At 42.6% G+C, this 17,466-nt stretch overlaps 1 protein-coding gene across 1 annotated transcript in view; it reads left to right on the plus strand.

Annotated features, from left to right (window-relative positions):
* dok4 (docking protein 4) overlaps window positions 1-17,466 on the plus strand; it is a 52,351-nt gene that overhangs the window by 18,820 nt on the left and 16,065 nt on the right. The window contains exon 2 of the mRNA XM_034529328.1: window positions 8,276-8,751. Within this exon, the coding sequence (XP_034385219.1) occupies window positions 8,641-8,751 (111 nt within the window). The 5' untranslated portion in view covers window positions 8,276-8,640. The remainder of the gene's footprint in view (window positions 1-8,275; window positions 8,752-17,466) is intronic.

Raw genomic sequence — 17,466 nt, forward strand, 5'->3', positions numbered from 1 at the left:
CTAATAATAATAATAATAATAATAATATGGAGCTTAATCTTTATCTTCAACTGTGTCGAAATACCAGGTTTTAACCATATAATATTTATATATGCAAAAAAATAAAACCTGCTCAGCATGATGTTGATTTAGAACTTGGAATATCATCGTCATAGATGTGTAAATAGCTGATGTGTAAAATGATTTGATAAAGTTATACCGCCGTCGTCTTCATAACTTGTGAAGGGAAAATGGCAGCGAGGGTGAGATGTAAAACAGCTGAGTCTCCAGGTTTGCAGCCCTGAACAATCTCAGCAGCCTTAGCCAGCGGTCAACCTTTTAAAACAAGTTTTAAAAAGTGTATATATATATATATATATATATATATATATATATATATATATATATATGTCCCAAAGCGCTGAAAGAGTTTGTGTTTTTGTGCCGGCGACAGCTGAGGCTGGAGGCACAATGTTCCCAGGTAGTCTTCACTCTCAGGAGGGAATCTGGCAGCCGGGAGGAAATTTCTACAAATTTGGCACAAACGTTCAAGGATGAACTGATGAGATTTTTCAAGGATGAACTGATTTATATCCCCTTTAATAAGGCCTGCTGCTTATCTTAGTAAAATATCTTGAGGAAATGTTTGTTGTGACTTAAGTTTCCTATATTCTCTTGGGCCGCTGTCCTGCTCTGTGCCCTCCATCAAAGGCACCAGATATGATCCCTCACTGGCTTCCCACCACTCAACACAGAGTGCTTTCCAACCCTGCACCACCTCGTAAATATTTATATGAATACATATCATTTCTTAGTATTGAGCAGTATTTGAGTTGCAATGAAATGTAGAGAGAGTTTATGTTTATCAAAAAGCGTTAAATAAAACAAGATTTGAAACAAATCATGACTTGAATGTGAAATGTGAAATGTGATCGAGGGATTGCCATGAGAGGAGAAGAAATGGAAGAGGAACGCTTTTGGTTTTTTGCTGTGCGTGTGTGTGTATGTGTGTGTGTGTGTGTGATAGACAGAGTGTTTTTGTTGAAAGGTGTTGCAGGGTTAAATTCCTCATACAGTAATAAAGCCTGCTATCAATAATACACAGACACCCACAGCCACACCGTGAAATATATATATTTATATATATATACTTTTTTTGTAGTGAGACCGAACCAACAAAAGCAAAAGCAGCATCCAACACATGACAGGACAACAACCTCAGCAGCAGCATTTAATACATTATTACATCATACAGCGGAGGACCGTAGTGGAACAGGCTGGTTTTGCCGCTGTACCGATAGAAGGCACTTTATTCTTAAGCCATTTGTGAAAAAAAAACATACAGTTTAAGTAGTGAGGAAAAGTTGTCTGAAATAATTGCACCCGTGTTGTAAGCTACGCAAAGTGATGGATGACCATCTTCCATGCTGTGTAAGGTACAATGATGAAGCTAGAACTAGTGACGGACCTCAGGACTCAATCGAGTCCTGAAAAGTGCAGAAACTGAGCCTAAACAGGACTGACTGACACACTGAAATAATGAACTAAAAATGAACTATATATATATATATATATATATATATATATATATATATATATATATATATATATATATATATATATAGTAGAGAGAATAAACTTGTTGAACCTCCATATTATTCATGGTCCCCAGAGTATGAACATTTCCACGCAATAACTAAATATAATCAGCAGAAAGAGGATAGCGATGTGTCTATTGAGCGCCCACACACACACACACATACATACACACACACACACACACACACACAAACACACACACACAGATGCCATTTGTGACGAGCCTCACCTGAGGTTCACTTCTGCTTTGTCCCCCAAATGAACTGCATGCTCCACCGATTTCTGGCGGACGCTGCGAGCGAGTCACGCGCCCATTGACCGGTCCGCTTCACATGTCCTTCACTGGGAACACAATCCACTCCCGATAGAGATGCCCGATTGATTTTACAGATCAATTTCTCTTTTTAGTCTTTTTCTTTGTGTGTCCAGGTTGGGATGTTTGATGATGTATCTGTTCTGAAATCTGACCAATGGATGCGAATCGATGAAGATTGAGGTCTAATATTAGGGTCAGCTTAATTAGCAGGCGCGCGGGTATAAGTGTGTGTGCGCGCATTTGTGTGTGTGTGTGTGTTGTCTGAGGATACGTTGGAATTGATGACCGCCGTGAAGAAGAAAACCTGGCCCCACCTGTGCACATTAATTGTATTTTGATAGGAAGGCTGGAGCTGTTTCACTGTGCGTGACCAAAATTCTATATTATAAATTATTGAAGAATAATGAACTAATGAATGAAAAACACCAGGTGTACGTGGCTTCTGCACACGTCCGCATGATCTGGGCTCTCAGGTAAATGGGCAGACGTGGTACGCCGGTTTTCTCTGAGCGAACGAATGAGAAAGAAGAATGGAGGAGGGGAAAGAGAGATGGCGAAGGAGGAGAAAAAAAAGAGAAGAGATGGGCATGGAGGTATAGGGGCTGATTGCCTGACCGATTTCATGAGTCACTTCTCTGCAAGCGAGAGGCTGGAGAGACAGGTGGCTGTATGTGTGTGGCACTGGCAGTAATCGTATTAGTTGTGTGTGTGTGTGTGTGTGTGTGTGTGTGTCGTACAGAGATACTGAGCAGATGTGATCTCTGATGTTCAAAAGTGTCGACCTGAGAGTGAAAATACTCAGGAGATGATAAAGGTCACAACACCTAGACAATCGGAAGAATGCACGCACAAACACACACACACACATACACACATAAACATGTTTATTTGTTTGAATTTGCAAGACGTAATTTCAGGTTGGACTCATCCACGTCCATCATGGAACAGCCAGCCAGGCTGAGCTCTGTACATGAACTGTCGCTGTTGAAAAGGCACTATTTTTCCCATTCTCACCTGGAGGCAATTTCCAAATTTCTTTGGGCACAAACGTCCTCTCGGACTTAAGGATGAACTGATTAGATTTTGGTGGTCAAAGGTCACTGTGACATCACAAAAGAACACATTTTGGTTTATGGTTTTGCCATAACTGCAGAATTCATATGCAAGTTCTTGAATTTCACACAAATGTCTAACTGGATACAAATTATGAGGTTATTATATTTAATTTATAATGTGTGTGTGTGTGTGTGTGTGTGTGTGTGTGCGTGCGTGCGTGCGCATGCGTGTGTGTGTGTGTGTCTGGCCCTATCAGAGCATAGCATCAGAGTTTCTTTCATTTTTCAGGCTGGTTTTGTGAATTTGTGAAGTCATGGCTCAACACGTAATAGTGCCATCGACCCCCTTTTCCATTATGCAAAGCCCCTAAAACATGACTCCCCACTGATTCCATCAGCTGCGATGGAGGCGGCCATCTCTTCCACACTCTCCGCTCAGCGCTCACACTCGTCGTACTGACGCCGAGACATGTTGGATACACGTGGATCGAGAGGCACTCAAACCGTAGCGTGGATGTGCGCTGCAGTAAGGGGGAACTGACTGTGAACGTTGCATTAATTCAGTGTGATCGCACACACACACACACACACACACACACACACACACACGCACACGCACACGCGCACGCGCACACAGGAAGACCCGGCGCAGGATCAATGAGTGGGCATCAGCCAATCGATGTGGCGCCCTCGTTATGAGTTAGATCTTTCCTTGACAAGATGCCTTTGTGTGTGTGAGCGTGTGTGTGTGTGTGTGTGTGTGTGTGTGTGTGTGCGTGTGTGTGTGTGTGTGTGCGTTTTCAATAATTGATCACTATTCAAGCAGATGAAAGACTAACCCATTAAGTGTGATGGTGCGATCGAGGCTCATTTCAAAGTAATTAAACACACAGCCAGTGCAGTTTTCAAATTGATTTGTATCTTTCCTTTCCTAGTTCTGAATTATCATTCAGTCGTTCAGTACCTTCTTTTATGTGACCCAATCCGGGGCGTGGAGAGAATGTTCACTCCAGGTGTGACAAAAGAGTAATGCAGTTTATTGTCCCTTCCTCTTCCTGTGCCCCCCCCCCCCCCCCCCCCATCTAATTTTCCATTCTTGCTTTCATCAAATAAAAATAAAAAAATACAATGTTTCAAAATACAGTTACAATGTAGAAATTAAAACAATTAATTCAATGTTTTTTTATTTGTCACAGGTTCTTGCATCGTATGCAGTGAAATACCAGTTGGTATAGTTGTGAGGTTGAGCCATGAAGGGTAATGTGCAATATAGGATAATAATTCATATATATGTGCAATATAGGATAATAATTCAAGGGTACAATTCAAGACAATTAAAGATTTAAAAAATACATGAATATATATATAATTTAAACATTGAAATTGAAATATTGCTAAAGCTATATAAACTATATAAAAACGCTGCAGTGTAAATAGGCAGTGTCCAGGGACATGGCAAAGGAGGACAATGTGAGGATAGACAGGAGATACTGCCTCGTTTTGTTTTACTCTTTATTTACAGTTAAATTGAATGATGATACATTTAACGCTGGTGTGCAGAAGGAAGAATGAAAGAATCACACGCTATTTCTTTGTAATATTGCCAGCTCTAGTCTTCCTTACCTTTCTGACTCAATGGAGTCCACCCAGCAGCAGATGTATGCATATTGAAATGGGGGTAGAGGAAAGGACGTTTTGGGGAGAAGGGCTCTGAATGCATTCGGCCCTTCTGGTCGTGATGGTGCTTATCCAGGCTTCGTCATCGTGGCCCTTTTTATGGCCGACACTGAAGCACATTGGTTTCGTTTCAGCGGCCTTAATGGCACATCATCAAACCTGAGTTATGAAAGCATAGTCAGTGGATCGTTGAGTTCTGTATGAGACACAAGCTGAAATAGGAATACTTAATGATATGAAAAGCAGTCGGTTGGTTTCAAGAGCTCTCAAAACGGTACGAAACCACGCACCGACACGAGGAACGCCACCTTCCTCCCGCTCTGTGTGGTTTGGAACAACGGCACAGAAGATGTTTTGCTATCAAAATCAATCAAGAGTCCAATGAGTGCAGTTTCCACATCACAATGGCTGCTGTTGGAGTAAAATGATTAAGGCCTTAAGCTGTTAGAGGTCAAAGTTTAAGCTGGCGACAGGAAAACTGTAACCAGAGAATTGACTAAGCTGTAGATAATAACATTAAATCTGTGAGGCCACACCGTGACATTACACTCTTAACTGTTTTTATGGTTTATAAGCTCTCTGCATACAGGTATCGTTGCTTTTCACTGTGCACCCTTCCAAGGATGGTTGATTTGAGAAAGAAGAAGCACCACTGGACTATTGGATGTTTGGAAATGTAGCGAGTGTGCGGTTTTTGTCCGTTTAACAAAGAAAAAAACAGATCGGTCCGTCTCTAAATATATAATTTTGCGTCACAGCATTTTGTGGCTGTTAGCAGCAGGGGTTTAGGAAGTGTTCGGGTTCCTCTTTTAAATAAACAGTGGGAACATCCTCCCATGCGATGCAGCAGCCTGCCGCCCATATCGGGATCCAGGCCCCGGGTAAGCGGAGTACAGGAGCATGTCAGGCCGCTGCACGCCGCCAAGGTGGGACGGCCTCCCTTGGAGAATAACATGAACAAAAGGGGATTGCATTCAAATACAGGACAGCAGGAGTTTGTCCTCCTGTGCCTCCTACGACCACTTCCTTGCCTGCAGGTACCACTGTTGAAGCATTTTAATCGGTAATTAATAATATATATTTTGCAAAGAAGAGAGAAAAATATTAGTATTCCTTTTATCTCAAATTGAGAAGAACCAACCTCCTCTGCTACATGTTTTTATGATCATATGGACTACACTATAATCACTTACACGAATATTGATTTATTGGGGATGAGAAAAGAAGAAGCTTTATCGACACGGCCGAGTGAGCTCCTGGCTGTGAAAGGATGGAGGCAGCACGATCCTGCAAACACAGCAGGAGCCAGGTTTCCATCCAAATGGAGCATAAAGTCACGCGCTTCATGTGCGTCATGATTCTTTCACCAAGTCTGTCTCCATTGCACATTTTGCGTTAACCAATACAACTGTTCTACCTCATCTAAAAATGATACTTTTTAAAAAAAATTTTTACATTGTATTTCTTGTATTTTGATCTATATTTGCTTTTGTTTTGATCTCCACCAACTTCCTGCAAAACTGCTTTAAAATGTCTATTTTTTTTATTTTTCACAAAATCCTCCTTCCCTTATACCTGATGGTTCTCGATGAAAAATGAATAGTCAGGCCAACTGGAGGCTGTCAGTCTTTTTAGCAACGTGCTGAAGTATTTATGCTGAACGTACTAATGGCCACAAATGGAAATGACTTATTCATAGTAATATTTCATGAATAGCACACCTTGAGCACACTGCATCCGGAGCAGAATATTTATTGAAGGTGGTGCAATTGCACAGCTCCGTTAGGACAAACAGATTATTGTTGTATTTACACATTCACATTCACATGTTTGTTCTCGCCGTTGACATCTGTGTGTGTGTATTTGAACGAGTGTGTGCTCTTCCATTTAGTCTGAATCCGTATGTTTGCTTAATAGTCTTTTGTGCCTAAACCACTTAGCTAAACCAACATTTCCATAATGATAAGCCTCTGCCCGTCTTTTGCCAGTCTTCTGTGTGTTTGTGTGTGTAGGTTTGGGTTTGTGTGTGTGTGTGCATGTGTGTGCGTGTGTGTGTGTGTGTGTGTGTATTAATGATTCCCTTGTTAAAGTTTAATGTCTCTGTTTCGCTGTTGTCAGGGAGATTTACCACTGAGCCCTTTGGGAAATGTCTGTCCCACTGCTCCGAGCCTGATGGCTTCCCCCCCCCCCCCCCCCCCCCCCACACACACACACACACACACACACACACACACACACACACACACACACACACACACACACACACACACACACAAAATGGGTTGCACGAGTGCATCTGCATGCTCACTATGCACAAATGGCCATATAAGTCATGTCACCTCTTGTATATTAGCTTCTTTTACGGTGAGTGAGTCAATGAAGACAGCGAGTGTCCTCGCTCTCTCCGGAGAGGAGATGTGTTTCTTCTGTACTTCACACTCGGCTTCCTCCGGCACAATGGCAGGCCCATCGTCGTCTCCTCATTCCTGTGTGCTTCAACCTGCCCAGCCACAGAATGAAGCACTGTGTATATATATATACTATATAATATTATTTATATGTTGCAAAAATTGTATTTATTGGGGTGACAGAGCCTTCTCCATATCTGCCCCCTCCCTCTGGAACCCTCTCCCCAAACTCATCCGAGACTGCACTGATCTTTTCCTCATTCAAATCGCAAATCAAAACCCACCTGTTCAGAACTGCTTTTAATGTGATTGTTTGTTTTTGTTTTTGTTTTCTTATCAGGGTCCGAGCGACTCAGAAAGTCCCTATTTATTTGTTTTATTTGTTTTACCTGTATTTTAGCTATTCTTATTTATTTATTTTTAGCTTTTAGGATGTTTTAATTATGTGAAGTGTCTTATGAAAAGCGCTATATAAATTAAATGCATTATTATTATTATTAATTAACCATGCTGGACACGGCAATTGTCACAAAATCGCTTGAACATTTTAATTTTTTCGGGCTCTGTTATGGGCGCAATCGTACAATGCTGAGACTTTGTAGTCGGGAGCAGGCTGGTTGGAAATCTGTTTAAAGTCCAGAGCGAATTATTCTGACATTAGCGTTCCTCCGGTTCAGGTGAATTTTAGGGTTGCAATGCATGTTTGAAAGGAGCTTATGGAAGGACAGCGGATTTATCCGCGCTACAATAAGATAACAAGCCGAGGGGAACTACAACGGATAACCACAACTAACGGATACGTGTTAGAAATAAAGGTGTAACCTTGTATCTAAAAGAGATCCGGGTGTTTGAAGTGGGAATGTTTCTCGGTGGAGGCAGATAGTAAACAGCATGGCCTGCTGGGTAAGCAGGCTCTCTGATTAGAGAACGGACCAAACCTCATACATCTGAATTTCCTGGACACACTCCATGCTAATGTGATATCCTTGGTAGAGCAGTACAGCTTTGTGCCATAACATACACACACACACACACACACACACACTCAAACAAAGAAAGGCGAACGTCAAAGCATACTGCCCGTCCCGCCCGCTTGCCCTCAATAATGGTGTGTGCCACTCGTATGAATAATGGACGACAATGTTGTGCTCCTCACTCTTCGATGAATAATATATACATATATAAACATTTGTGTTCCCCCCCCCCCCCCCGCTCTCTCTCTCTCTCTTTACATTTCCTAGAGAGGCCGATAATGGAGAAGAGGGAAGACACGTCTGGTGAGGAGTGAATGAAAGAAGGACGGAGGAAAGGAAAAAGCGCAAGGACAGCAAGAGGCGAAGGAGGAGAGAAAACAAATCCAACAGAGAAAAGGAACCAGGAGGAAAGGAAACGAGGAGGGTGGGGAAGATGTGAAGAGCAGCATGAAAAAAAAAAGAGAGACAGAGTTTAGGGTAGATAGAAGCAGAAAGTGCTAGAGCGGGGAGGGCGGGGAGGGGGAGCACTCGGAGTCCTGAAGGAGACGGACGGAGTGAACGTACAGGAGCACAGGAGAGAGGTCCTCCTGTGAAGCGAAGGGACTGCTTAAAGGGAGGGAAGAAGCATCTGGATGGTCTCCACGGCGACGGCCGGCAGGTTACCCCCTCACCCGAAGATGGCCTCCAACTTCAACGACATCGTCAAGCAGGGCTACGTACGCATGCGCAGCCGCAAACTGGGGGTGAGTGGCCCGTCTGCGTCGTCGCTCCAACGAAGGCGACCGATCTGTTTCAGGAGTTTTAACAGTCGGCAATCCCCATTGCCACTCATTGTGTTTTTATCATTTTAAACAGTACAAACACTCTATTGAAGTCCACTTAGTCCCATTTTATGTTGCCCAGTAAGTACAAGTTATATGATTTATCATCACGAATGGAGGCCCCGTCGGTTCCTTTGTATTTATAACACATCGATGATAATATAGTACATGTACGAGCAATTACATTTCAAGTTAAAGTTTTTCTTTTCTTGTTGTTGATTTTGTCTGCACCAGTGGACAAAGGACCTGCAATAGCCAGCCTCCCTTCAGGAAACATGCCATTTTACTTCTGCCGGCCTCACAGTTGTGGTTCTCCCGCAGCGGGAGATGAGGAAACATTGGAAAAGTTCCCTGTGGTAGATTTAAATACGTGCCTTTGAGACCCATTTCACACTTACCACATATAGAACTCAGCAAATATATTAAGGTTACATTGGGTGAGCCTCCCCTTCGAGTAAAGTAGTTTAAACGAGGAGTAGGATAATGATATTGTTGTCTTGAAACCAGGTTAATACAGAAGATCAGGAAAACAAGAACATTAACATTAGGGAGCAGACCGATTTGTTTCAGCAGACTGTCCCAGCTGGCTCAGGAAAACTAAGGTCTTAACCCCAAGCATGTTGCTGGAAGACCTCCACATCGCACCTGTCCCCCTTCTGCCTGCAGCTTGAGCCGCACGGGGAATGCTAATATGAGGGAGCGTGAGTCACGGTCAGACGGCGTAGGCAGTGGAATTCAACTCATGACTTTGACTCGTATTAGGGGAAACAAGCACAAATCAATTCGAGCCAGGTTCTCTTCAAATAACCCCGCTCTACTCAGCTATCGCCGCCCGTTGGGGCTCTCCGAAGGGTGTGTGTGTGTGTGTGAGTGTGTGAGTGTGTGTGAGTGTGTATACCACCACAGTGAATAACCAAAACTCAACAACATGTCCTTGAAAAGTGCCTTGAGTCTCGAGTTCTTTAGCCATGTTAGCAGCATGCAGCACGTTTGTTTGTTTTTTCCCTTTGTGTGGTTAGAGAGAGAGAGAGAGAGAGACAGAGAGAGAGAGAGACAGAGAGAGAGACAGAGAGAGAGAGAGAGAGAGACCAGCAACCAAGCAGTTCTATGTAAGAATTCAGTGAACGACTCGCCGACTTTTACAGGATTAGATTGGACACACGCCATTTGGTGCAGACATCCATGTTCCTCAGGATGAATTGTAATAACTTTGGCGATCCCCTGTCATTCATTATGTGGTGCCATTTTAAAGTCAACGTTTTAATTTGTCCACCACGTTTAGTTATGAATACAGAAACCCAAACTAATGAGCATTAGGAGCAGTGGGCCACTGTGAAGCGCCGAGGAGCAACTGTGGGCTTCAGTGTCTCGCTCAAGGACACTTTGACATGCGGTTAAGAGGAGTCGGGGGATTGAACTGCCGCCCCCTTAAACAATTAAGGCTCCGATTCAGTTAACACAACTATCCGGGGGGAAACAGTGCTTTCTAATTCGTCTTATTGTGAATTCCTTCACTCTCTAACCCTTATCTTCCAGAGTCTCAATGGGAGGAAACAAAAAGGAAATGTCACCTCCTTTGTCACCTCCAATGCAGAACGTAGACCCGATGCTTCAGAAAGGCATGAAGTCCGACTGGGTTACCCAGCTGGTACACGACACTACAGCTCTATCCCCCCGTGTCCCCTCGTACTGCGCGTCCTCCCCACCGGGCCGGGCTTTGGATCGCCTGGCTCCGACTTTTCGGTCGACCATCAATAATCTGGACTGCTTTTGCTTATTTGCCCATTTTTATCTGGCTTTTCAGGGAGCACTTGTCACTGTTGGATGAGTTTCAGGAGCAACATATGAGCAGGAAAATGGTGTTGATCGGCCCAGCCAGCGTCTTTTTTTTTCATTTAAAAACAATACAAACACAAAATGTTATTAACTCATATAATTTGCTGTACAGTTGAGTTTGGAGTGGAATGAACTGGACCGAAGTAAATTTGACATTTTACAGTTTCTCTCTTTGGTACTCATTTCGCATTTTGGTTTGAAAACTAACACAAACCTTCCCCCCACCCCCCTTTCTCACTCAGCCCCTGTCATTTAATTGCTCTGTGTCTTCTTTTTCTCCCTCTGCGGTTTTTCTGCCCAGAGCACTGATTCTTCACATCTCATTCTTCCTTTTCTGCCTCATTATCCTTCCTCCACATTCTCTCGGTGTCATCTAGCCCTCTCTCTCTCGCTCTTTTTTGCCCTTTTTCATTTGTTCTCTCACTCCATCTTCCTCCTGTGCCAGTGTTGTCAGCAGTCAGTCTGTACGTTGTGATGTGTGGTGTGAATCAGGCACAGTTTGGCATCAGTGGAATGCAGCTGGCATGCAATGGATAGGAAAAGCTCCTTACTGGTTTTACAGTAATTACAACTTGTTCATGTTGTGTTTATTGCAGTGTTCAAGTAATTTGATATAGAATGTCATTACTTACAGAACGGCTAATGTTAGCCTCTTAGCTGTAATTGTTAGTATTGGAGGGATGCGCCAGCACCGATATTGGATACCTGTCCGACACAGACTCAAAAAACTGGACAGAGATCTACTCAATTAAATTCTGTTTCTATACAATATACATTATATACTAGAATTTTAATTTGTGTTTTAGTGTTGACAAATTGGTTGCTGCATTAATTAGGTTTACCCTTGAATTTTTTTTTTCCAAGGTTGATATCTTGCTATTATTTGACTAATGAATCATTATTCTGTAAAGTTATTGATTGCTTTTTTATTCCTGTTGTCTGGACTGCGTGAAACATGGGCCAATACTAGCTGACAGGAAAGAACAATTAACCTATGGCGGGCGTGGCTCAGAGGTAGAGCAAGTCCTTCCAATCAGAAGATCGGCGGTTCAATCCCCCGGCTCCTCCATCAGATGTCAATGTGTCCTTGGGCCCAAATTGCTCCCGCAGGCTGTGGCTTCGGGTGTAAGTGTGTGAGAAAGGTTAGTACGTCCTGAGGAGCATGATAGCCCCTGCCATCAGTGTATGAATGGGTGTGAATGAGGACATGAAGGGTTAAAGCACTTTGAGTGGTCGGAAGACTAGAAAGACGCTTTGCAATTACAAGTACATTATTCATTTGACAACTTGAAACACATGCTGTTTCTGGTTTGCACTCTCTACTTCTTCTACTCTTTTTTTCTGGTGCATTCCTGCCATATGTAGCCTACAGCGCCAACGTCTGACCAAACTACACCGTGGCCGAGTTCATTCGCTCTAAATCCGTTAAGGAAAATGAGCCTAATTCACTTTTTTTGCGACATCACAAAAGTTAGCTAATTGAATGGAAATACCTTTCAAAAAATATGTGGTCAATGTATCTTTTGTTAATACAAACATACTTATGAAAGTGCAGCACAACGGTGGAAAAGCAGTCTGGCTTTGCTTGTTCCGCATAGCATTCCGCGGGAAAACAACAAAGCCAGAGGAAAAAGCCCCAGACATGCAAAATCCAAGCGTACGCTAACTTGCCCGTTAACCTGGCGTGCACTGATGTACCCACGGAGCCCCGACACTTCCACCCAACGGTCATTTTTTTTACACGGCCTGCTTTAGTATTACCCACTTCCTCTGAGCGTAATGAACTTCCGTATTGATGGGATTGATATTGATCAGCCTCTAGGCGTGGGACAGGGGTTTCTAAACCCCCACACACTCCTTTAACCAACCTCCCACTGATGACGCAGGCAGTCAATGCATCGCACTCAGGTGGTTGATCGGCACAGAGTCTAAAAGCATACGCAAGTTGTGTTCTCACCATCCGTCCATATGATTATGTGTTCCCTGAACACTCCTTAGATGTGGTGCATATTCAAATATGGAGAGAGCAAAGGTTTATCTTTAATACCTTTTTAGATCTTGCTCCTCGGCAGATGTACGTTATGTTTAAAGAAATGCACGGTAAATTATTCACTTATATTAATAGAGGACGCAACACCCCGGAGTCCTGGAAGATTCTTACAGTTGGAATTAAATGTGACATTGCCTGAGGCCCAAGTAAACTTTGCGACGACAAATGCGTTGGTGAGAGCTCAGCTAACACGCAGGATATAACACTTCAGACGCCTCCTCCAATCTCTGTTTATCTTTTATCTGTGAGACAATAAGATAAGTTTCACGAACATGCACACTTGAGAGAGTATTTCCTTTAAGATCCCCTTTAGCTGTCGGCCAATGCACAGAATAAGTGGATTTGATTTGAGGGCTGCGGAGACCCATGTGGCAGCTTTATTGTGTCCACAATTTCGGAGGGGTCATTCTTGAAGGTCAAATTGAATTAGCACTGCTGCTACTGTGATCCAGGCCGTCAATCTCTCTGCAACCCTCCTCACTCCCACCAATACCGCCGCTTGATCAGTGCCGCCTCGGCGTCTGTTATCGACGCACGAGTCGTTGCTCTCAGCCGCATGCACGAGACTGTTTAACCACAAGTGTGTAGTCTTAGATTCATCAGCTGGTCTCTAAATTCTTTTTCCCCTCCATTTTATCAAGGTTTTTCACTAAAAGTAGCTTAAGCAATGAGCTCAAAGGTGCTAAAATACTCCATAAAGCTGAGAGGAACTGCAGCGTTGGGTGATCAATTCCTGAGGTTTAATCAAGCGACACCTTTCACATTGCACATCCATTTTCAACATCAAATTAGCGATTAGTGAAGCTTTAATAGTAGGTTTAGCATTAATTATAAAATCCAAACACTCAGCTAATATACACTATACGTTTTTTCTTCAGTAGGTCTTTTCCCACTGCTCTTAGTCCCAGGTTAAGTGAGCCGATAGCCTGGAGCTAGGTGAGCTGTTAGCTTGAAGCTAAGTGAGCTGTTAGCCTGGGGCTCAGTGAGCTATTAGCTTGAAGCTAAGTAAGCTGTTAGCCTGGGCCTAAGTGAACTTCCACACTGGCACATTCCAAAGCAGAGTCAACTCTGTGGGATTATCCCCTAAAAATCTAAAATTGCTGGTGTTACACGGGGCTTAAGTAAACAATGTAATTTGCATCACCGATTTGGTTGTCCGATAAGGGGCAGCCCAGGGCCTACTCAGCCTACTCTTAGCCCCGGGCTGCAAGAAAGTGCATTGTGAAAAGTGTGTGCACTTAAAAAAACAGGATAAGAGTAAAGTACATGATGGTCTTTTTACAGTTCAGCCTGCCACATCCAGTTTTCTCTCCTCAGTCCAAAGAATCTGTAAATGTGTTTTATACGCCTTGAAGGCATCATTATGTAAGCAGCCCTCTGAGACTAATAGGTTAGCCAGCACTATCGAGTCTGAGCTCCCCTGATCTGGCATTCAGCTTCCCCTCTCCTCTCAGCACCGCTCTGGCTGCAGGCGCTATGACCTGCCTGCTCCTTCACATAATATCCTCCCCCTGCTTCTCCTCATCTGCTGCTCCCTTTCTCTGTTTTTTAAGAGACAAATTCAGGTCGCTCAGTTTTGACATATATAGCTTTGGACTTCATTATGATGCACTGCAACAATATAGTTTCATCTTCCGAGATTAATGTTTTTTTAAGAACTGTCCAAGGATGGAAATATAAGATTACTGCAAAATAGAATCAAATAGAATCTGGTATTCCAATAATTGTCTTGTCTCAAATAATAGATGGGCACAAACAAATACTAACTGGTTGCTGATAAAGGTTGGATAACAATCATTGTTGGGGTTTGTGCTACAATAGCTCTGATGGGAAATTCAGAAGACAATGACATTATATTCTTTGCAATTGAGGAAAACAAAAGCTCCAATTAGGGATGTCAAATAAAGTTGTACCCAGGATATGCAGCTGAGTGGTTGTTTTCAGCAGCTGGGACTAAAGTTAGCCACAGTGCACAACTATCAGTCCATCACGTGGTATGCAGATTGTTTCATATAAAAAACAGTAAGAGTGAAGTGCATGATGGGAAGGGGAGGTCACCTGTTTTGCAGCTGTGTGCAATGCTTTGGATTCTGTTGGGCCAGTTGTTGAATAGTGACAAGCGAGAGCTCTGCGATTTCAAATCAAGTAATTACTTTCTTTGTCTTATGTGCAAATGATCCTTCTTCTTCTCCCTCGGATGTTTGTATTTTCTGGTTTTGCGCCAGTCGCAATATACAAAGGCCATCACCGCGCCCACAAGGAATGAAACAAATATTATATTGCATTATATAGATTCATCTTAAGGATGTTGCTGGATGGAGTACAGGTTTCCTGTTAGTTTTGTGTATGATGACTACACATATTGTTTGGATGAATGTAGTTTCAGTGAGCTGCTGGTAATGTGTCCCAGTAAGTTTTCCTGAATCACCGAACCTTCACTCTGATGAAAGTACTCGCCAAAGTTTATGTCTCAGGAACCACTTTGACGTCAACTGTTGTTCCAAGAAAATGTGAGGAGAAATGCCATCTGAGCACGGACCACGTCAAATAGTTTCAATGCCCTCATGCAGAGTGCTCATGTGCTCTGTGCTTCTATTTCTGATTTCTCATCAGGCATCCAAAGGCCAGGTCAGAGTCAGGGGTTATGACAGTTCACGGCCATTACAATGTCAGCTCAGCAAATGGAAGTTTGTGTGAAGGAAAAGATGGACTTGTGAAATGAGATTACAAAGCAACTTACAATAAATGCATTCAACCATGAGTCCAAACTCAGAATAACATGAATGAAAAAAGTAACGTTTCTTCAAGAAACTATAAAAAAAATGCCATTCAAGTGCCACTGAAGTGCTAATCTGCCCACTGGCACACATGCACACTAACCATCAGTCAGAAATTAATCAAATAAGGAAATTTCATATTCATGTGTTATGAAATATGTAAATGCATGTGCACTAGGTTGTCAGCATCTCCGTGCTTTAGGCCCTCTGCATATATGCATGTGTAAAGTGTAAGTAAGTGCATAAAAATGTATGCATTTACTTACACAAGACTGTCCCTCCAAAGTTCAAGCTGTTATGTGTTGGTCCATTAAGGACGCACCTACTGCATTATGTGTCTGATGTGTTTAAATTCCCTCATGGCCCCTGATTTGTTGACAACACATGCTGAAAATAACTGGAACATTTTACGGCCAAGAAACGTTGCCAGATTGGCTGATTTTCTGCCTGGCTGTTTGGCTTTAGGAAGGATTGTGTCAGTATAGCTTTGGTGGGTTTACAGCATTACTCCTAGTTTGTCAGTAAAGACGTTATTCTTGGTTTTCTGGCTAACAAAAAAAAACGTTTTTCCAACCAACCTGGCAACACGGCTACTTGACTGGGCTGTTCAACCCACCGGCTTTTAGCTGCTAGATCAGCTGGGAGCAGTGACAATTTGCAACAATTTGCAACAATTTGCCGATGATGTTATTGCAACGTAATATTACAGGAATGTCTATAGTACTGGGTTTCATATTCCTGAATAAGGGTACATTTCATATACTATAAAAAAAAAAGAGGTTGTTGCCTAACGGTTACAGGGGAACCTCCATGCCACCTGCAAATAGCTTCAGAGCGATGTCTTCAGAGCACCGGAACAAAAACACAGTATGATAATAACAATATTCATTCTCAGTGGGTCCTGGGACATGAGAAAAAAAATTCAAAATACTAATGTTTACAAATACAGAAAGCAGTTATAGCTTTTGCAGATATCTTAGCCATATCAATTTACATACAGTGTCAAATCAGGATTTGATTTGATTTGTTTATCTTATTGTGGAGATATTTGAAAATAAAAAATAATTTCAAAGTAATTCATGTTGAGAGCAGTGAATTACATGGGTTCATGGGTTTGTTAATGTTGGTAGGGACATTTTGGATGGGACAGCCACATTTGTGTATACGTGCTCTCTAACTGGTGGAAAGGGGTGGGGTAAGTTCAATAAATGTTTTTCTACATTTTACTTATGTTGAAGGTGATACATTTTTGAAAAGATGACAGAACAGTAGCTTCACTACATTTTGGCTCGTCTTAAAAAAGAAAGAAAAAGAGCTGATGTCTTATTTTGCTTTTTGAGGGTTTTGCAAAAAGTGAGTTTTTGGGATCATATTACATTCCTGAGCAATGATTACAGGTTAGCCATCACCTCATTCTTGGAATTATAATATATTTAGTTGACTGATATCTTAAAGAACATACTGTATGTGTTGAGATGTTTGGCACTTCATTGCAATGCAAAATGAAATAACATTTCATAATAAAAGTTTGCAGTTGCCAACATGTTCTTGTTAACTTGAGCTTGCGTGACAGTCCCCATCCTGTTTCTGCCTCATTGATGCAAATATACATATAAACATCTTTGAGTGATGACCCAGCCCCCACGATGCACCTATTTCCTCACCCCCCTGTGCAGACCGATGATGCTTATGCCAATATTCAATGGACTTGTGATTGTATAGCGCTTTTCTATTCTTCATAATCCTCAACATTCATACCCATTTGTACACCGCAGGCACAGCCTTCGGGTTAAGTGTCTTGCCCAAGGACACATCGACATGGACCAGCGGAGCACTAGATCGAACCGCCGTTTCTCTGATTGAAGGACGATCTGTTCTCGCACTGAGCCCCAGTCGCCCCAGTCAACAATGCCAATAATGCATTAGCAGTTGCTCAGTGATGCGCAGCACATTTTGGCCCACCACATATGATGG

This window comes from Cyclopterus lumpus, chromosome 3 (genome assembly GCF_009769545.1).
Source record: "Cyclopterus lumpus isolate fCycLum1 chromosome 3, fCycLum1.pri, whole genome shotgun sequence".
NCBI classification, from domain to species: Eukaryota; Metazoa; Chordata; class Actinopteri; order Perciformes; family Cyclopteridae; genus Cyclopterus; species Cyclopterus lumpus.